The sequence below is a fragment of the Lipotes vexillifer genome, unplaced genomic scaffold (assembly GCF_000442215.2).
Source record: "Lipotes vexillifer unplaced genomic scaffold, Lipotes_vexillifer_v1.1 scaffold118, whole genome shotgun sequence".
Lineage (NCBI taxonomy): Eukaryota > Metazoa > Chordata > Mammalia > Artiodactyla > Lipotidae > Lipotes > Lipotes vexillifer.
The window spans coordinates 265,925-288,430 of NW_006790289.1; the positions used below are offsets into that span (position 1 = coordinate 265,925).

At 34.7% G+C, this 22,506-nt stretch overlaps 1 protein-coding gene across 2 annotated transcripts in view; it reads left to right on the forward strand.

Moving 5' to 3' along the window:
* Window positions 1-22,506, forward strand: part of PHF14 (PHD finger protein 14) — a 206,180-nt gene that overhangs the window by 24,131 nt on the left and 159,543 nt on the right. For both annotated transcript variants that reach the window (XM_007463526.1, XM_007463525.1), the window contains 3 exons: window positions 7,444-7,603; window positions 12,653-12,764; window positions 16,010-16,147. In XM_007463526.1, the coding sequence (XP_007463588.1) occupies window positions 7,444-7,603; window positions 12,653-12,764; window positions 16,010-16,147 (410 nt within the window). The remainder of the gene's footprint in view (window positions 1-7,443; window positions 7,604-12,652; window positions 12,765-16,009; window positions 16,148-22,506) is intronic.

The following is a 22,506-nucleotide window of genomic DNA, read 5'->3' on the forward strand; positions in this document are numbered from 1 at the left end:
TTTCGTCTTGTTTACAGTTTCCTTTGCTGTGCAAAAGCTTTTAAGATTCATTAGGTCCCATTTGTTTATTTTTGTTTTTATTTCCATTTCTGTAGGAGGTGGGTCAAAAAGGATCTTGCTGTGATTTATGTCATAGAGTGTTCTGCTTATGTTTTCTTCTAAGAGTTTGATAGTGTCTGGTGTTACATTTAGGTCTTTAATCCATTTTGAATTTATTTTTGTGTATGGTGTTAGGGAGTGATCTAATCTCATTCTTTTACATGTAGCTGTCCAGTTTTCCCAGCAGCATTTATTGAAGAGGCTGTCTTTTCTCCATTGTATATTCTTGCCTCCTTTATCAAAAATAAGGTGACCATATGTGCGTTGGTTTATCTCTGGGCTTTCTATCCTGTTCCATTGATCTATATTTCTGTTTTTGTGCCAGTACCATACTCTCTTGATTACTGTAGCTTTGTAGTATAGTCTGAAGTCAGGCAGCCTGATTCCTCCAGCACTGTTTTTCTTTCTCAAGATTGCTCTGGCTGTTCGGGGTCTTTTGTGTTTCTATACAAATTGTGAGATTTTTTGTTCTAGATCTGTGAAAAATGCCATTGGTAGTTTGATAGGGACTGCATTGAATCTGTAGATTGCTTTGGGTAGTATAGTTATTTTCACAATGTTGATTCTTCCAATCCAAGAACATGGTATATCTCTCCATCTGTTTGTATAGTCTTTAATTTCTTTCATCAGTGTCTTCTAGTTTTCTGCATACAGGTCTTTTTCTCCTTAGGTAGGTTTATTCTTAGATATTTTATTCTTTTTGTTGCAGTGGTAAATGGGAGTGTTTTCTTAATTTCACTCTCAGATTTTTCATCATTAGTGTATAGGAATGCAAGAGATTTCAGTGCCTTAATTTTGTATCCTGCTACTTTACCAAATTCATTGATTAGCTCTTTTAGTTTTCTGGTAGCATCTTTAGGATTCTCTATGTGTAGTATCATGTCATCTGCAAACAATGACAGCTTCACTTCTTCTTTTCCAATTTGGATTCCTTTTATTTCTTTTTCTTCTCTGATTGCTGTGGCTAAAACTTCCAAAAGAATGTTGAATAATAGTGGTGAGAGTGGGCAGCCTTGTCTTGTTCCTGATGTTAGTGGAAATGGTTTCAGTTTTTCACCATTGAGGATAATATTGGCTGTGGGTTTATCATATATGGCCTTTATTATGTGGAGGTAAGTTCCCTCTGTGCCTGCTTTCTGGAGGGTTTTTATCATAAATGGGTGTTGAATTTTGTCAAAAACTTTTTCTGCATCTATTGAGATGATCATATGGTTTTTCTCCTTCAATTTGTTAATATGGTGTATCACATTGATTGATTTGCATATATTGAGGAATCCTTGCATTCCTGGGATAAACCCCACTTGACCATGCTGTATGATCCTTTTAATGTGCTGTTGGTTTCAGTTTGCTAGTATTTTGTTGAGGATTTTTGCATCTGTGTTCGTCAGTGATACTGGCCTGTAGTTTTCTTTGCGACATCTTTGTCTGGTTTTGGTATCAGGGTGATGGTGGCCTCATAGAATGAGTTTGGGAGTGTTCCTCCCTCCACTGTATTTTGGAAGAGTTTGAGAAAGATAGGTGTTAGCTTTTCTCTAAATGTTTGATAGAATTCACCTGTGAAGCCATCGGGTCATGGACTTTTGTTGGAAGATTTTTAATCACTGTTCGATTTCAGTGCTGTGATTGGTCTGTTTATATTTTCTATTTCTTCCTGGTTCAGTCTCAGAAGGGTGTGGATTTTCTAATTCTATCATTTCTTCTGCATTTATCAGACAGCATTTATTTTGTAGAGAACTTCTCCCCTTTTATCCTTTTCAGTATTACTGTGGTCTTACACATTATTATCTACAACCTCATTAGTCTTTGTGATGCTTAGATTGTCCAGATTTGACCAGTGAAGAGCCCCTTTCGTCAGGCTCTTATTTACATGCATGTGTGCACATACGCATATGCATATTTGCACAGTCCCTGTCCTGCAATAAGTAAATAAGATAAATTCCATGGGATTTGCCTCCCCTATAACTCACTTTATTTCACTCATCTCTTTATTTCACTCACTCATCTCTTAATCTTGAGATTCTTTTCATATGAGTACATATGGATATTTTATTATTTTTTTAATGGTATGTAGTTAGCTATAGAGTGGTTCAACCATAATGTATTTACTTTTTTTGTTTGTAGTTTTTCGCTTATATATAGTGCTAACAAATATGTCATATACATGTAATAATTTCTGTGGGATAGATTCCTAGAATGAATCAAAAGGTAAGTGCATTTAAACTTTTAACAAACTTTGCCAGATTGCCCTTCAAAAAGACTGTATTTATTTGTGTTCTTACCAGCAGTGTACAGACTACTTGATAACTCTGCAACACTGCATATTAATAAATTAAAAAAAAATATTTTGGAGACTATCTCTTAATTATGTGTTCACTTTATTTGTATTGAAGTTTGGTATCTGGCTATTTTCTTTTTTTCTTTTTTCTGTTATTTTTGTATATTTCTCTTGTCATTTCTTGTCTTTTTCTCATTGGCTTCTTGGAATTTTTTTTTTTTTAATGTTAATCCTTTGTTAGCTATATGTGTTACAAACAGTTTTCATCCTTGCGAATACTTTTTCCACCCTGTCCTGTACCTTTTAACTTTGTAATATTTTTCACTGTTTAGAATGTTCATTTTTGTACACATATGTAGATATTTCTCTGATACTTTTAAAGTTCCAAAATGAATTTTTATCTAAAATTAATGAATGCAGAAGAAGTGAAATTTTCTAAGGCATAATAGGAAACTAGTGTTGCTAGGTTTTATGTTTTTGGTTTTGGTTTTTAATCAGGTGCCTAAGTGACAGACTTCCGTATTGTAAATCGGCCATGCAACTTTTCCTTAAACATTTCATGGTTAAACATGAACGTATTAAATGTTCTATTTTAGAGAAAGCTAATTCTCCTTCATAATATATTGCATGAATAGTAAATAAAATGTGGGAACTATAGAACAGAGAGAAGATAAAACATTTCTAACAGTCCTAATATCCAGACAACCATAGTTAGTGCTTTTGTGTATTTCCTGTATCATTTCTTTTTCTTTTTGCCCTTTTTTAAAAAAATATACTTATGGCTTAAGTAATTATAATTTAGGTAAGTTTTTTAGAAGATTAATTAATTAATTTATTTTATTTTTGGCTGTGTTGTGTCTTTCTTGCTGTGCGCGGGCTTTCTCTAGTTTCAGCGAGAGGGGGCTACTCTTCATTGCGGTGCACGGGCTTCTCACTGCAGTGGCTTCTCTTGTTGCGGAGCACGTGCTCTAGGCGCGCGGGCTTCAGTAGTTGCAGCACGCAGTCTCCGTAGTTGTGGCTCATGGGCTCTAGAGCGCAGGCTCAGTAGTTGCGGCGCATGGGCTTAGTTGCTCCGTGGCATGTGGAATCTTCCTGCACAAGGGTTCGAACCCATGTCCCCTGCATTGGCAGGCAGATTCTTAACCACTGCACCACCAGGGAGTCCTAGGTAAGTTTTTGAGTTGAAATTCTGCTAAAAGATAGTTTTCCAAATGTGGTTATTAAATGTGTAACTGTCTGTTTTTCAGAGTACTTATTTCATCTAAATGTAGATGAATTTCTTTTCTGTTTGGGTTGCAGCTTGTCACTTAGTATGAGCACCTTTGTGACAAGATCTTGTAACTGACTTGTAATAGTAGGGTACCCCTGACTGTGATGTCAGTTATTCTGATGTATTGATTGTACTGTCTGAAGAAAAATGTCACCTACATGTCATAGTACATGACAGAGCATTAGGTAGCACACTTGCCAGCAATGCATTAAATAAGGTCTACTAAGATGTTTTCCCCCCTTTGTTTATTTTTCAGTCTGCTGTTAGCCTAGCCCTAGACTATTTTTATTTCTTATAATATGCAAAAATATATTCTTATGAGTGTTTACTGGGTAGTAAAGTATGTTCAAGTTATAACCATTTGGACTTTATATGTGAGCAGGCACTTTTGCTCTTTTATGCTTTAGGATATATTTGTGACAGGTATCATGCATGTTATAAGTTCTTTTCTCATAAACAACAATATTACTCAATTTAAAATCTTTTATTTTAGTGGGTTTTGTAATCAGAGGTCTAGTGATAGGATGTTAAGTATAGAAAAATGTTTTAAATTTTAAAATGGCAAATTTTTTGTTCCTATTTTTAAATTTTCTATACTGATAGTTAGAATAGATGTTAAATATTTACTGCAGATGAGGTAACTCAGCCTCAGAGATGTGGTTTGTCTACAGTTACATAGCTAGAAAGTAGAAGACTGTAGGTCTTTTGGTCTCCCATGCCAGGCTGAATGGGAATATTTCCACTGATTTGGATTATACGTATTCTTGTATAACTCAAAACAATTGTAAGCACATTTTATATTATTTTGCATGAAATATGATTTGTATAAGTTGCATGTACTACCCAGAGGTTGATTGTTAGACAGCCATAGAACCATGTTTTCTCTGTTTACCCATTTAAAAACATGAAAAACCTATATGAAATAGGTTTTATATATCTATACATTTTTTATTTTATATGTTTACCCATATAAAAAAAAGACTTTTTTCTGTAATCATATTGAAAGTGTACTTTTTGCATCTTTTACTCAAAATTAGATAGGTAGAAGAGGATAAACCTTGTTTTATGGTAGTTTAAATTCTTTTATCTGCGGAAGAAAAAAATATTTTAAAATGTATTTAGTCATTAATTAAAATAGATTAGAGTGGATATAAATGCTAGAACTTTGGTCTAGAGCTCAGTAAACCCAATAGGTATGGCAGAGAAATAGAGGAAAAGTGGCAGGGCAAAGTGGCAAGTAAAGAACTCTGTAAAGGTAATAACACAGTGTGGATTGTTTTTCAAGGGCAGTGAAGCTGAAGAAGAAATAGCCACTTGCTGGTTGTTCTTTGTGCTTATATAATACCAGTCTTCTAGGTTACAAAGTAGGAATTTCCTAGGTTGAAATCACTTCTCAGGTTGTTTGTAGGTGGTTTAATCATTATGCAGGTGTTTGTCTGGTGTGTGGTATATTCCTTAAAAATTAGAATTGAAACTTCTTTATTCTAAAAGAGTGAACTGCTGTGATTTACCTTGATAATGGTGAATGAGATGAATAAAATGGATAGTCACTTGGGGGTTTTATTATCTTGGGACTTTGTGTGAATACAAATGAAAGAATTTGCCTCAAAGGAATATTATTTTGTAAAGAAAATAGACTTTTCTCTTTGTAGTATTGCATAACCTTTTGGGAAATCAGATTGACTGTTTTTATTGTTTTATGATTTTTTTGAATAAAATGTTTTGCTTACTGTTGCCTTTACTGAAGAATATTCTTCTATTGGTGATGGTTAATAATAACTACTCCCAGAAGAAAATTTTATTTCTTTTTCATTTTATAATTTATCATTTTAAAAATGTATATCTAAACAGAAGTGATGAAGTTGATAATTATTACCAAGCACAATTTAATTATATTTAAGAAATTAATAGTTTGATTCCTTTTCTTGTGCATGATAGTCTAGCTCCTTTAAAATCTTTTCTCTGGTGTTCTTTCGTATGACTTTTCAGATTATGTTAAGGTTCACCATTATAAAGCCTTTGAATAACATAAGCTTGACAATAATTAAGGGATTTGCGTGAGGCAGCTTATGTAAATCACAGTTGCAAACAACTTTTTAGTTTTCTGCCTACTAGGATATTTTAATATAATCTATATGGAGTGGTACTACTGTGTGAATAAAATACTTATGCATGACTGTTGACCTATTAACGACATCTAGTAAATTCATGTTGGTAGTTTAAAATTATTTATTAATGTGTATGGTTCTTCTTCTTTCTGGGTGACTTGTTCAACTCAGTATTTGTTTACATACTTATTTATTTGCTTTAACTGAGATGTCTTTGGTGGTTATGCGAAGATGCTTTTCAACAGGCTCCTGTTGTCTGTGTAATGTATAACCAGTTTCAGTAATCACATGATCTTACATTGGATGCATATTATAAACTTACCTACATGGTGAGTCGTTTTGAGAGATGCTTGTTACTTATATATGTTTCTCATAGTGGTTTTTTTAATGGCTTCAGTTTATTGAAGGGTACTTTGGGTACTTAGTGCCCTTTTGAGTTTGGCACTAAGACTACCCTCTTAGAATAAACCTGGTGAAAAGTATCCTGGGAAGGTTGATTATAGGCTATATGTAGAAGTGACCTGTCTTGACAGGAAATAAATGTGTCTTAGGATATCAGAGAAATGCCCAAGCCTAAAGATGATGGGGCATACGTTGGGACTAGAATAAGATTGTAATCTTTTTAATTACTACATATACATTAAATTATTTTTCTTAAGTATGTTTTGTCATTAGGGCCGTGTCTTCCTTTCTGGAAAAAGAGTTAGATAATATGAAGTTTGTGGTATATCCAGCACTATTTAGGTAAAAGAAAACAATTTAGGAGTCATGACTATTGTAGTCACCGGGGAGGTACTTTTATTACAAGCCATCAATAATAGTTGATGTCGTACTCTAAAATGTAAAGAACTATGCTACATTATCTTCTTTGTTTGGTATGTTCATGAGGATATTTAAAAATTTTTAAATTACATTAGCTGCTTAAATAATTTAACCCTCATAATATTGAGTTATCAGTGAATGAAAAGAGGGAAAAGAGTACTCTCTTCATTCATTTCAGTTATGGATACATTTTTACAGAAGATAGAAGAATTATAAATGTTTAAAAAGATCAAATACCTTGTATAGTTCTAGATTGGCTCAGCTGTGAATAGAACTCACTTGTCTAACTCTAGTCTGGACTATTCAAATTGTTCTATAGCCTTAATTTATGTGTGTGCATGTTTCTGTGTTATTTTCCTTTTACTAATACTAACTTTGCATTTGTGGTTGTATGAATTTGTGTTTTAATCTGCCACTTCCAAAATTAGATCAGAGGCTTTTTGTTTGTATGTTTTGCATGATCATGGTCCTTTATATATGTGTTCAGTACAGAGGGAGCTCAAAAATATTTACTAATTAATAGTTCTTAGACTAAATAGTTTTGATTTCTTTTTAATGAAAACACATATTTTTATGTATTTTTTTAATTAAAAAAATTTTTAAAGAAGCATAAAATTTCCTCCTTCTGTAATGCTTTCCAGTAGGTCTAAAACTATCTTAAAGAGTCATTTATTTCATTGCATATACTATGGTAGGTGAAAAAATATTTTTATAAAATGATTTCACTTATGTGTTTTGACTTTAATATTCTTATAAACCATTAATTTTTTAGATTTTTTCTCTACTTCCTTTCCCTTTTTCTTTTGTAACTTTATAAATGTGAGTTTAAAAAATAAACTCTATTTAATCATACTCTTTTTTTCTTTTAGGTTGTTATGGAGTTGATGGAGAGAGTGACTCTATTATGAGTTCAGCTTCTGAAAACTCCACTGAACCTTGGTTTTGTGATGCCTGTAAATGTGGTGTTTCCCCTAGCTGTGAACTATGTCCCAATCAGGATGGAATTTTCAAGGAGACAGATGCTGGAAGGTTGATGTCATAATTCTGTTGGGTTAATATGCCTGCTTTATAATGAGTATGCTTCTGACTATTTTTCTATTTATGATTTTCTGAGTTACACACTTTCATTTGATTGCTTCTTTGTGTCTTTTTGGCATAGAGTAAATGGACAGGAGGCTACAGATCAGGGCAGGGAGGAGAAAAGATCATTTATTGAGGATCTGCATTTGCCTTTATAACTCATAATCCCATTTAATCTCAGTAATGATCATATGATAAGAGAGATGGTAAAGTTTCCTATTTTATAGGTAGTACCTGAGGCTCAGATCATTACATAGTTTTAATTTGAACAAGTCCATAGTTAAATTTGAACTCAGATCTGTTTGACTTCAAGCGTATATCAGGAAACAGAACCCATACAGTGATTTTAAAAGGGGATGTTTAGTGTAAAGAATTACTAAGCTATGATAAACAGTAACCATAAGATATAAAAGAACTCTAAAGAATAATACCGTAGGGCTGAGGGAGAGTATCCAGGGAATGACAAACTTGGAATGAAGACACCTTCCCCAAGGCTGGGGTTCAGGCCTTGTTAGAGAAAGTGTAGTTCCAGCCTACTGGATGGCAGAGAAGTTGGCTGGTTTGCCTGGATCACTACCTAGTCTACAGTTCTTGGCAAGTGGGTGGCTGGGCAGTGGTTCAAAGCCTGGAGTGTATGGTGTCTGTGTTGAGAGGCCCACAGAAAAGTGATCTGCAGCCTGGGCCTGCAGGGTCACTGAGGGACGATGCATGTGGTGGGGCAGAGCACTGGTGGATGTCCTCTTCCCATCCTGCAGAGAAGCCCCTTCCTGCTACAGTGCCTTCTTCCACTCCCTACTGAGACAGCTTAGTATGATATGATGCTTACTGTAAAGGAGAAATGCTGAAGGGATTCTGTTCATTGTTGCAAAGCAGATATTGAAGGGTGGATTTGAGCTGAGAGGCAATAAATTGATAACTGGCACTAAGACCTATGTTCTTTTCACTATATTCACACTCATCTTTATTACCACATTTGAGAAGTTGTCATCATCATAGCGTTGGCATCTTTCATGGTTTTTTTCTAAGGAGACTACCAACTAGGATGGGTGACTGATGTATAAGATAGTTCCTAACCTTTTATATTTTATGGATTACTACTACCCTCCTCCCCCACGTAAGAGGGGATGCTCAATTTTTTATTTTGCCACATATGTATATTTCAGTATTTTTACGAAACATTTAATATTTTAACAAGAATAACAAAATAACTTGTACAAATTATCAACATTATTTTTCATATTTTAACATCTTGAAAAGGATAGGATACATTTTATCCCAAAATAAAGGACAGTCTTTTAAATATAATAAATTTTTTTTAGTAAAGTAAAAAATATTTTTCTCATTTTTATCTCAATTGGCGGGCAGGGCCTTGAGAAGTATTGCCATACAAGATTGTTGGGATTGCATAAGGTCTACCATGGAATCTTAGAGAACCCTGTGTTGATGTTTAGGAAAAATGACTAAAAATCTTACCTCTTGTCTGTCATAAGCTCATCCCCAAAATAAAATAAATATATAACAAATTATTTGATGTATTGACTTGAGTCTCTGGTCTGTATCGTGGACATGAGCATTATTTTATGTTTGGAGTGACTTTGGCCTAGAATTAGGGAATTTAGTACAACCTGAAAAGCGTGTACTTTCAGGTTGGACCACCTATATTTGAATTCTAGTCTTTTCTTACTAACTGTGATTTTAGATTTAACCATTTTATGCCTCAGTTTCCTGGCACTTTTGAGAGAATTAAATGAGATGATTTCTGTAAGCAGTGTAGTTTCTGGAATTAAATGAGATGATTTCTGTAAGCAGTGTAGTTTCTGGAGTGTAGTAAGTGTTTTAATAAATATCTCCTTAGTTCTGCTACTGCTACTACTAGTGATATTTATTACCAATATTATTCTACTTACTTAAGGTAATCATAGAATACCAACTGCGTAAATTCTTTCTTAGTAACTCTTTAGTCCTGAGATTTGAAATTTATGGTGATAAATTGTTGTGAATAAGTATGGCAGGTTTGGAAAACAGAGCTTCGTTTTAGGGAAGAGCGGTTATTTTACCTTTTTTCTCGTCAGTAATTTGAAATTTCTATTGAAAAGCAACTATAAAGTAACTATAAAGTAAGTAGCTCTCTTATTAGTACATATATAATATGTACTAATACATAGTCCACAAAATAACTTGGAAAGTTTTTCTGAATGAAGAAAAGGGAGGCCTCTTTAACCATTTAGTTTTACTGGGAGATATTTGTATTGACTTCTGTGGATCTTACATGTATGTAGACACCTCCCTTCATGGTGTAGCCTGGCAAGTTTTTTTTATACTGTTTGAACATTTTATTTGTGTTGATGTTCACACTCACCTGTAGGCTAGTGTGGAAATTACAGGTCTTGATGTAGTTTGAAGGATGTAATACTAGCTTGAATCAAGGCAAAAAAAGCCAAGAGATTTGACAAGCTATTTAGTATTGTAGCTAAAATGCAAAACAGATGAAAAGAAAGAACAATGCATGGAAAGAATGAAAAAGGTTTTGAAATTGACTTCTATTACATAATCTAATAGACTTTTCCCCCCTCTGTTTCTGATGGGAGCCACAAATTCTACAATAGAAGATGATGTGATTTAATGTGAGAAGACCATCAGCACATTCTGATCATTAAATTTTTATTTTTTTTCTTGGGGAGAGTGTTTCATCCTGTGTTAATGGTATTAAAAACCTGATTATAGGAAGTATTAGACATACTTTAATAGGGTACCACACCCTATGCTGCAAACATTTCACATAAATCATTGTAACTTCCAAACTTCCTGCATGGTGCTCCATTCCTAGTAGACACTTAGTAATTAATTACTGAATGAATAAATGAAGGAATGAAAATAACATCCTGGAAGTGAATTTTTTAATATGTTACAAAGGCACTACAAATACAAGACATTTCAAAATCAAATTTGATTGATGAATATAGTTCCCATTCTGAAATGAGTTTTTTGAGAAGTAGCTTTCTACTTAGTTTGCTTTATTAAAATAGGTAAGTTTAAAAGAATCTATTAATAGCTTCTATGCTAGAATGACAATTCTGACTCTTTGTTTTTCGGTGGATTTATGGGATGCTTGTTTTCTGCTCCTTTCCCTAATCAACATCTGTCTTCATAGCTCCAAGCAGAATGGATGGTAAAGTAACAAGGAAAATTATTCCTTTTTGATTTCTCAGTTTGTCTTAATTAAAAGGTTCTAAAGTATGTGCAGCTAAACAAATGAACAAAAAACTATATACAACATATATTAAAAAGGACCAAAATTGGCTCAGCTGTTTGATATGTATTTTAATAAAGAGTCAAGTTGGGATCCTCACATGAGTGGTTGGGGGAAATGATATGCTTGTGTGCCAATCACACTGAAATGGCAGTTTAAATTTGTAGTACTGGGTGACTTGTACTAAAACATTTTAAGAAGGTCAGTAGGAAGCAAGCAGCCAGCTGTTGGGTTTATCAAAGATGAACTTGTACAGAGTACAGCAGCATTTAACACACCAGTGGAGCATGAGAAAACTGTGCAAATTAAATTGAGAAAGCAGCTGCTTGTTGAAGATGTGTATCTTTATATTGAACTCCACAGGGTGCATTTGGGAGGTTGGATTAAAACATTTTATCAAGAAAATCTCAAAACCTTGGAGTTTCTTCCCAATAAAAAAAGATAATTTTTAAAGATTTGTAACTATTTTCCCCAGTACAACTATAAAGTGATTCTTAGTCTTATTTCTTTAAAACTCATAATGCATCACAAAACAGAACCATGTAGCAGTGATAGCCTCTCAAGCTGTGCTAAAGCAAAATTTGTTAATATTTTCACAAGGTTAAGAGATATTTGCCATCTCATTTTTACCCTGTGTCTTGCAGAAGTGATATAGATCTGTTTACATTTCAAAATCTAGTGATCCTGTGTTTTGTTTGATTGTAAGCAAACAGGGTGCCTAATATATTTTAAAAATGTTCAGAGCAGTTTTTAAAAAATGGAATTAGAATCAACTCCTATTTATTTTTTCTGCTTAGTATACTGAAACTGAACATTCTTTGTTTAGTGTTGTAGCATCATTCAGACTTCAAAAAATATATGTGGGGCACATACGTTTTAGTACATAGGTTGTATGGTGAACAGATAAGTTGAATGAAATATGACTTGCTTATGTTATTACAACTGTTCTGTACCATCTTCTAGCAATCAGTTTCAACCTGAGAAGAAATAAAGTTAAGGTGCACACCAAAAATTGTTTTAGGGCTTCCCTGGTGGCGCAGTGGTTGGGGGTCCGCCTGCCGATGCAGGGCACACGGGTTCGTCCCCCGGTCTGGGAGGATCCCACGTGCCGCGGAGCGGCTGGGCCCGTGAGCCATGGCCGCTGGGCCTGGGCGTCCGGGGCCTGTGCTCCGCAACGGGAGAGGTCACAACAGTGAGAGGCCCACATACCGCAAAAAAAAAAAAAAAAAAAAAAAAAAAAAATTGTTTTAAAATATGTCCTTAAGGATTATCTAGTAGCTTTTAGAAAAAAGTAACAGGAAAGAGCAATTTTATGTGATTTATGCAGAGTAACTTCACAAGTCTTAAATTAGGATCCTTAATTGTCAGAGTGCTTAAAATAATGAATGTGAATACCTTTCCATGCATATGAAAATGATGTTGCATTTGAATAGTGGTTTTGTGCAAATATTAAAGTATAACAGATAAGTGCAAAGTGTGATGAATTTTAAGTGAAAGGCAATTATAGATGTTAACTCTCACCTTTGGCTAAGCTGCTGGAAAAGTAACGCTTATTGCAGTCCCTTTTTCTATAAATGATATCATTGTATAGGTGTTCCATATTCTTTAGTTGTGTGTCTGAGATTTTGAAATCTGATCATAAAATTCTTGGAGTAGTTATTTGAGATGACACATAATTTTACATTTATTTTCCTGTGGGCATTTTTTCCGAAGGTCTGATAGCAAAATCATATCTTCTCTCCTTATAGATGGGTTCACATTGTTTGTGCCCTGTATGTTCCCGGTGTAGCCTTTGGAGATATTGACAAATTGCGACCAGTAACACTAACAGAAATGAACTATTCCAAATATGGTGCCAAGGTAAGACAAAGTGTTTTTGATTGTCTAAGAGAAAGTTTTTACTTGTGAGTTTACATGACTTTTTACTAATATCATTGTTGACTACAGAAACGCTTATTACTAATTGTGCTATTGGAGAGCAGTTAGCACTAAATCATTTAGTATTGATAGTAATTTTCCCAGAGAGCCAATAATGTATAAATTCTTCTATATATTTGTATAACTTGTGGGGTAAAATGGTAGTTAATGCCACTGCTGTTTTCCTCGTATTTAGCACACTGCTTAGTGCATAATGAATTCTCAGACTACATCCTTATTTTTAATCAGTTGGATCAAATACAAGCTTAATTTCTGACTTTACTTTTGAAGTGGAATTTATTAAAATTATGAAAAGAGTACAAGAAGCACCCATTATTTTACTTCCACTGCAGAAGGCCAACAGAATTTTTTTTTTTTAACTAGCAAATGATCCTCAGCCTCCATAGTTTATAAATAGGTTTTTAATTATGACTGAGTTTTAGGATTATAAGTGATAAGATTACCCACTTATGAATTTAAACTTAAGTATATAATTATTGCAAACATCTTCGGAATACTAGAACTAATTAGGCAATGATATATTCTCTTTCCATTACTGTGTATTGGGCAGTTGGGAAGGAAGACTCTTGAAGAGCATTAGTAACATATTAAAGGTGGGGTGGGAAACTTACAGATTGTTGGAAAATTCTGATTTGAAATTTTTAAAATTTCACAGTTTTTGTTGTTATATCCAGAATATCCTCTTTGGGCTTTAAACACCATTCCCATCCATCACCTTCTACCCTCGAATAATCTTGTGCTTTAGTTTGGGAGGTTGCAGCTTCCCTCTCCAGAATTAGATAAAGCTTCCAGGCCCTAGTATTGAACTTAACTTTCCTGGTGCTCAAGTAATTGTACACTATCTTGTTACCTCTCTTAAATGCCTTTAAACTATAATTAACAAAATAATTTGTCCACATTTTCTAGTTGAGTAGGGGTAATACAAATTGCCTGGTCCACCAGTGTTGGAAATGGAAGTTACTACCTTTTGAGGGCAGTTTCATAATTCAAGAGCACAGAGCTTAGAAGGGAGTAGCTTCCATCTTTTTCAATAAGCACATATTTTTATCATAAATATAAATCTAGAAGCAATTAAAGAACAGTAACCAGATATTACTTTATATAACTGAGACCAGCAGTGACCTCTGGACTGAAAAGGAGAGTCATTAAATGTATAATTATCAGCTGATTATTTTCATTATCACCTGCTTTTGTTTTGAAGTATTACTGGGACATGGAGTCAAAAAGTTACGTACTCTCTAGCTCATCTGCAAAATCAAACCCAGTGCTGTGCATTATATCTGGGATAGCTCTCTAGATCACATTGTCTGTCCATTTCCTCCTCCTGATTACTTTCTCCCCTGTGTTCTCAGTTGCTTAGTTCCCTAGCATTTTATTTATTTACTTATTTTTAAATTTATTTATTTATTTTTGGCTGCATTGGGTCTTGTTGCTGTGCATGGGCTTTCTCTAGTTGTGGCGAGCATGGGCTACTCTTCGTTGGGTGCACAGGCTTCTCATTGCAGTGGCTTCTCTTTGTTGTGGAGCACAAGCTCTAGGCACGTGGGCTTCAGTAGTCGTGGCTCCCGAGCTCTAGAGCGCAGGCTCAGTAGTTTTGGCACATGGGCTTAATTGATCCGTGGCCTGTGGGATCTTCCCAGACCAGGGCTTGAACCCGTGTCCCCTGCATTGGCAGGCTGATTCTCAGCCACTGTGCCACCAGGGAAGCCCGTTCTCTTGCATTTTAAATGATTCAAGCAATTGAGGAAGATTCTGTTTTCTTTATTAGATTGTTGTATTGTCTTATGAGACTTCATTGTTGGAAATTTTTTCTTTGTGTCCACTCTGAAATCCCTTGCCCAATTTCATCATACTACGTTAAATTACTCACTCAGGGGACTATCCTAAACAATTTGATTCTGTTCATAGTATTGACATCCTTTAAATAGTTTAATTTCTCCGTTTCTCCCTCTCTGACCCCCTCTCCTTCTCTCTTCTTTTCTTTCTCTCTTTCTCAATTTTTTGGTTTCGTGTTTAGATTACTATTTGCTGGAATTTTTACTGTACATATACTACTGTTGGTGGAAAAAGACCCATAATTAGGCAGTAGGGTGTCAGGTGTTGGGAATGTTTTCACATCTGTACCCAGAGTCCTGTTCCTGCTATTTTTATTCATTGCTGATATATCAGTTTGATGCTGTATACCAAGTAGGTACTCACTAACTGTTATAGTATTAATATGTTTTTAGTGTCTATTGAAACTTAAAAATTTTTTTTAAATGTTTCTCTCATATTTAATTTACGTAGAATACATTTATTAAGCAGTTCTTCCTTAATTGTCTACTGGCAATCTTTCACAATTTAGCATGTTTTTTTGTGAAGGTTCCTATTACCAGAGTAGTGTATATTTTGAGACTAGGTTTTTCTTTTTCTCTCTCTGTGGCTTAGTTAAAAGTATAAAAAAAATAAATCGGGGTGGTGGCATTTGGGGTAATTTCAACAGTTTATGCCTTTAGTTTTGCAGGTTTTCCCTTTGTATACAGAAAGAATGTAAATAATTGGCTATATTGTGTATTACTACCAATTTCACAAAATTGTTTACTTAAGATTACTTCTAATTCTCTTAAATATATTTTTAAAATGCATTATATCTTTGGTTGCAGTGCCTAGATCTTTCAGTGAATTTTCTCTGGCTTCTTATTTATTTTCCTTAATTTTTCCGAGTAGTATTACATTGTTCAAATCAGTGTAGCTTAATGGTTAAGAGCATGGACTTAAAGTAAGATTATCCTGGTTTGAAAACTGTCTTTACCTCAGTTTTCTCATGTGTAAAATTTTCTCATATGTAAAATGGAAATATAGTACCTCTTCCACATATTATTGTGGAATAGAGTATCAAATGATTATATATATTAATACTTATAAAGTGCTTAGAATAGTGCCTAGCACACGGTAAGCCCTCAAATGATGTTAATTATTATTATCCTCATTACTATATCAGTGGAATTTTGTTTTTTTAGAACTATATAGAGAATTACTTTTTTCATATAAATACTTGCCTATAGTTATTGTTTGTATTGATATACTGTTGGTTCACTATTTGTATTTTGTAGATGCTTTGTATGAGAATGCAGTTTCTGTTCTGGAAATATTTTTGCTCTGAGACTTTTCCTGTTATTCCATTGTAGGAGTGTAGCTTCTGTGAAGACCCTCGTTTTGCTAGAACTGGAGTTTGCATTAGCTGTGATGCAGGGATGTGCAGAGCCTATTTCCATGTGACCTGCGCTCAGAAGGAAGGTCTGCTTTCAGAGGCAGCAGCAGAGGAGGTAGGTTGATTTAAATCCATAGTTGGTGAATATGTTCATGAGACTTCTCATGACTCCGTTATATCCTACAAACAGGTATGCATCATAAAATAAATTTACAAGTTTATTCTTAAAATCTTTGTCTAGATCACAGATCTAAAACTTTAAGAGTAAACAATATATATGAGTTTCTTCAGTCTTAAACCTAGCCAGACATTTAGAAAACATGTTAAAAATCTTATGGTGAAATCTGACAGATAAAATGAAACATAATTCAAGGTGTTTTAAAGCATTATAATGTCAGCATATTTTATATGAGAATCTGAAATATTTGAGTAATAACCTTGCTCTGTTACTCTTTAAATAAAATCATTACCCTGTCTTCAGTCTTCAGTATTTGCATTTCTATTTCTTTACAATTATTTTTAATTCTAAAATTTTCCTACCAGAAATTTAGATTAAGCAGTCAGTTGTTTTCATAGTATGTATTTGGGACTCTTTAATATTCTTTCAAGGTCTTTGAGGTTAAAACTGTCTTCATAACAGTATTAAAATAGTATATACTTTTTTTTGCTCCTAATATTCTCACATGTAATAGTGGAGATTTCTAGAGATTATATAGCTATCTTCTTTAATGTCCACTATCGAGATATTAAAGAGGTTTGTAAAAATGTAAAACAGTGCCACTCTTCTCACTAAATTTTTTTTTGTGTGTAAATTATAGTGTTTTTCATAAAAATGTTAATTTTGTTAACATGTAATGGCCTTATTGTTATTTTAAAAATTACTCAATTTTAACTTCTAATATGCTCTCTATAAATATAACTCACATAAGCTCTTTGGGGTCTTCAAAACATTTTAATACTGTAAGGAGTCCTGAGAGCAAGTTTTGTTGATTCTTTAAGCACTTTATATAGGCAGGTAATTGAGTATTCTGTCATTCTTACTTTATATTTGGGATATATTGTTATATATATATATGTTCCATCTTTCATTGGGTAAATTTTCAGTGTCATGTAAAAATATGTTTTTTATGTTGGGCTTTCATCTTATTCCATTTATTTCATAGACAGGAAACAAGTAAAAAATAATCTGATGAAGAAAATTTGTTAAGCAAATTTTGAAGGATATATTTTATCAATATAGAGATCCTATTGAAATTATATTTTGGGTACATAAATCTGTTTTTGTGTCAGTCTCTGATTCTGATGAGTTGTACTTTAATTGAAGAAGGGTACTAAATGAACACTGAGCGTTTTCACAGCTGTTTGGTACACACAGAGGTACAATTATAAAATAGGGTTGTGTGGATGGCTATAACTCAAGATGATGAGCAAAAGTGCAGAGAGACAATACAAGTAAGACTCATGATCAGATAAATCTCAGTGAACAGCTGGATCAGCAAATCCATAGGTTAAAGTATTACTCTACTGGCAAACTTTGAGTTTTGCCACCAGAAGGGTTCCTTTGTAGCCATTTTTTTAAGAACTTGTAGAGAGAGCTTTGCCTTTTATGCTTTGGTAGTTTGGGTCTCTTTGTATAGCACCATCCATCATTATTTTTGGTAGACAGTAGCCATTTAATTAATGAAACTATGTGAAGTAGCCATGTATGGGACAGTGGAGTATAATGGGGTCTATAGTGATTTAGAGAGTGTATCCCCACATCTAAAGGCATTCAGATTGAATTGAAACAAAACACAATATTACACTAAATAAATAGTTTGCAGTCTGTGGTCTCTATGTCTATATCTGTGGGCTAATCTGGAGAAATTTACAGGGAAAGTTAAATAAATCTGGATGTGGAAAGTAGGCCTGAGGCTTTTTCCTTACCTTGCTCCCTCCCTTGATTGATTAGGTAGGAATCCTGGATTCTGGAATAATGACTTTTCTTCCCATTTGCTGTCTTGTTAAATGAACTCTTTTTGGGGAAATAATTTAAAGCATATTTACATATGTTTATGGTTTCCTCTTATAAACAGTTTATAGAATTGGAAAATCGTAAAGATTTCTGAACAGTGTTTTAAAACCCAAGACTTTGCGTGAATCAGTATCAATGAGGTTTGCTCTTGACAGTAAGCATTCTGTTACAATGAAATTCTTGGCTACTTCTCATGGTTGTCCTTCTGTAGATTAAGATTTACGTAATGTATATTTCATTAAAAAACAAATTTTAAACTAAAATAGATCTACTCTTTGTGGGTACACCTTGTTTTCTGTTTCAGTTTTATGACATTCTAGAAAGCGTTTTTTATTTCTTTTTTAAAGACTGGTTTATTAAGTTGGATTTCTTACTTCTTTTTTTTTTTTTTCTTTTTTGCGGTATGTGGGCCTCTCCCCGTTGTGGCCTCTCCCCCTGCAGAGCACAGGCTCTGGATGCGCAGGCCCAGTGGCCATGGCTCACAGGCCCAGCCGCTCCGCGGCATGTGGGATCCTCCCGGACCGGGGCACGAACCCGTGTCCCCTGCATTGGCAGGCAGACTCTCAACCACTGCGCCACCAGGGAAGCCTGGATTTCTTACTTCTTAATGACTGTTTTATATAGGCAGTAAAAGAAAGGTTGAAAAAGAGAATAAGTATCTCAGTTTCATTCAATGACATCATACACCTTAGCATATTTTCATGTTTTTTTTATAGCCTTCTGACATAGTACTTTATCTTACTGGTGAGAATGCATTTGAAGTTTCTATTCTTTTTGATCCACTTTGTGAAAATTCTAGATTATTTAGAATATTTAACCATGTTATGTTACAACGTATCTTATTATTATTAAAACTGAACTATAGGGCTTCCCTGGTGGCGCAGTGGTTGAGAGTCCGCCTGCCGATGCAGGGGACACGGATTCGTGCCCCGGTCCGGGAGGATCCCACATGCCGCGGAGCAGCTGGGCCTGTGAGCCATGGCCGCTGAGTCTGCCCGTCCGGAGCCTGTGCTCCTCAACGGGGAGAGGCCACAACAGTGAGAAGCCCGTGTAGCGCAGAAAACAAAAAACCCAAAAAACAAAAAAAACTGAACTATAGCACAGGCTCAGTTATGACTGAAACTTATATTATTTTGGTTCACATCATATAGTTAGACTTAAGGTTACTTATATTTCATTTAAACCATATGGTAGTATGGTAGTATGATAAAGTATGATTTTGGTACTGTGAACATTGTTATAATTTGTTACCATGTAGAAAATTCTCTTTGAAACATGTAAGATAATTTATCAATTTTTTCCCCACAGCCTTTGATAATGCATTGAAATCATTCATGGATTAAATTTCAAAGGCTCAAATTAGATCTTTAGCTGTTGAACTGATGCCTTAATATTGCTAGAAGAACCAGGATGGATAGGAATGGCTCGTGGTGGATCAAAAACTTTTTAAATGAATTCATCAAGAAGTTATGTTACTTAAAGTTAGACATTTTATATCAGATCTTCAGTGATACCTTTATGTGGCTGTGTTAGGCATTATTTTAAAAATTATTCTGGATGAACTCTATGAGAGTTACTCAGATCACTTTCTCTCTCATTCCACGTCTAATCCATTAGCATATCCTGTTTTCAAAGTATATCTAGTATATGTCCAGATTCTTCTTACCACATTCATTACTGCACTATCCTAGTCTGTCATCTTTTGTCACCTGGATTAATATAACAACCTCCTAACTCTTTCTACCCTTGCCTTACTAGAGCAGAGGATGGCAATTTTTTACTACAAAGAGCCAGATGTAAATATGTTAGGCTTTGTGGGCCTATGGCTTGTGTGTAACTATTTAACTTTGCCATTGATTATGAAAACAGCCATAGACAATACATAAACAAATGAACATGGCTGTGTTCAAATAAAACTGTATTTCCAAAAACGGGCAGCACCAGATTTGGCTTTCAGGTCATAGTTTGCCAGTCCTTTTCCAGAGAATAGAGGACATTTTCAGTATCAGCTAGTATTATCCCATTAAAATCTAAGTCAGATCTGGTCACTCTTTTGCTCAAAACCCTTCAGTGGCCTTCTTTCTGATTCAGACTAGAGGCCAGTTTCTCTGCTGATTTATAAGATTCTGTGTGATCTGGCTTCACATTACCTCTCTGACTTCATCATTTCCCCTCATTCAGCCTCCTTGGCCTACTTGCTGCTCCTTTAATGAATGGCCAGGTGAGCTCCTCCTCTGGGCCTCTGTACTTGTTTCTCTGCATGGGCTGCTCTTCCCTCACATGGCTCATTCCCTCACTTTTTTTGGGTCCTTATTCCATGTCTACTACTCACTGGTCTAAAGTTACAACCCTCTGCCTCCCATGACACTTTCTATTCCCCTTTCCTGCTTTATTCTTCCCTTTTAAAAATACTTAACCACTATCTAATATAGCTCTAGTAGTTTTCTGGTAGTGTCTTTTGGATTTTCTATGTATAACATCATGTCATCTGCAAACAGTGATAGTTTTACTTCTTCTTTTCCAATTTGCATTCCCTTTATTTCTTTTTCTTCTCTGATTGCTGTGGCTGGGACTTCCAAAACCATGTTGAATAAAAGTGCTGAGAGTGGACATCTTATCTTGTTCCTGATCTCAGAGGAAATGCTTTCAGCTTTTCACCATTGAGTATGATGTTAGCTGTGGATTTGTCTTATATGGCCTTTATTATGTTGAGGTATGTTCCTTCTATGCCCACTTTCTGAGGAGTTTTTATCATAAATAGACATTGAATTTTGTCAAAAGCCTTTTCTGCATCTATTTAGGTGATCATATGGGTTTTTAAAAATAAATTTATTTGTTATTTATTTTTGGCTGTGTTGGGTCTTTGTTGCTGCGCCTGGGCTTTCTCTAGTTGGCAGTGAGCGGGGGCTGCTCTTCCTTGGTTGCGGTGCACAGGCTTCTCATTGCGGTGGCTTCTCTTGTTGCGGAGCACGGGCTCTAAGCGCACGGGCTTCAGTAGTTGTAGCTCACAGGCTGAGCAGTTGTGGCTCGCGGGCTCTAGAGCACAGGCTCAGTAGTTGTGGCGCACGGGCTTAGTTGCTTTGTGGCATGTGGGATCTTCTGAGACCGGGGCTTGAACCTGTGTCCCCTGCATTGGCAGGCGGATTCTTAACCACTGCGCCACCAGGGAAGTCCCGATCATATGGTTTTTATTTTTCAATTTGTTAATGTGGTGTGTCACATTGATTGATTTGCAGATATTGAAAAATCCTTGCATCTTTGCAATGAGTCCCACTTGATCATGGTGTGTAATAATATATATGGTTCTTACTTATCTTGTTTATTGTCTGTCACTTTCATTAGGTTATAGATTCATGAGGACAAGGATTTTTTGTTCTTTTTTATTTTTCACTGTATCCTCAGTGTTTCAAATACAAGTTGAGGGACAAGATCTCTTCTGTCATTCAGCTTTTATTTGGTCAGCTGTTTAGCATTTAAGGTCTTTTTTTTTTTAAGATTTTATTTAAAAAAGAATTCTAGGGTAAAATTAGTTTTCAAACCATCATTTTAAGTATAGTGCCTTGCATATTTGATTTCCCATTTTTCCTTGTTTTGATTTCCTATTAATCTACAGGCATGGACTGAGAATATTTCCTTGGCACATTTTCTTGTGGTATTGGAATAACTTTATTCATAAACATGTCTCTTTATCACTTTGGTTTGCTTAAGTTGATGTTCACTGCTACCCCAGCTCAGTTACCTGTTAAAGCGTGTGTTAGCAAATAGGTCACTTTCACTTTGGTACTTCTCTAAGAATCTTATTTAACCTTTATTTGAAGTTTCACTGTAAGAAATATGATTTATTTGGAATATATACAGAATATCAACTCCTCTAAACATTCTCTGTAAGCCATATTATTAGATGCTTATGTACCTGGACAAAATTATTTTGATTCATACTATTATTCCTTTTGCTGATGTGTGCTTTTTACATTTTTGTTGTTGTTGAAAGCCTTACTGATTTTTTTCTTTTGTATTAACTGGGAATGTTGATGAGCCTATTTCTCAGCACAGTATTCTTTCTCTCAGATCTCGATAGTAGGTATAGCAGTGTGTTTGCTTACTAATTGGTTTGTGATATTGTCAATTATGTAACTGATGGTATTAATAACTTCTTTAATTTTCTGGAAGTTTCAGAGCCACATTTGGAGTCTACTACCAATGTGTATGTGGCCTTTAAGATAAATGCTGTGGTTGTTCATCTTCTTGATGTTGTATCTTACCTAGGCTTTTGGCAGCAAGTAATAGAATACTTAACTGCAGTAGCATAAGTAGTTATTAACTATCTCATACGATAGGAGGCATAAACATAAGTAGTTCTGGGTTTGTTTCAGCAGCTAAATAATGATGTCTTATTTTATCCTTCTTGCCCACCAGCATCAACATGTGTTTCTTTTTAGTTCCTAACCTTGTTGTCTCAT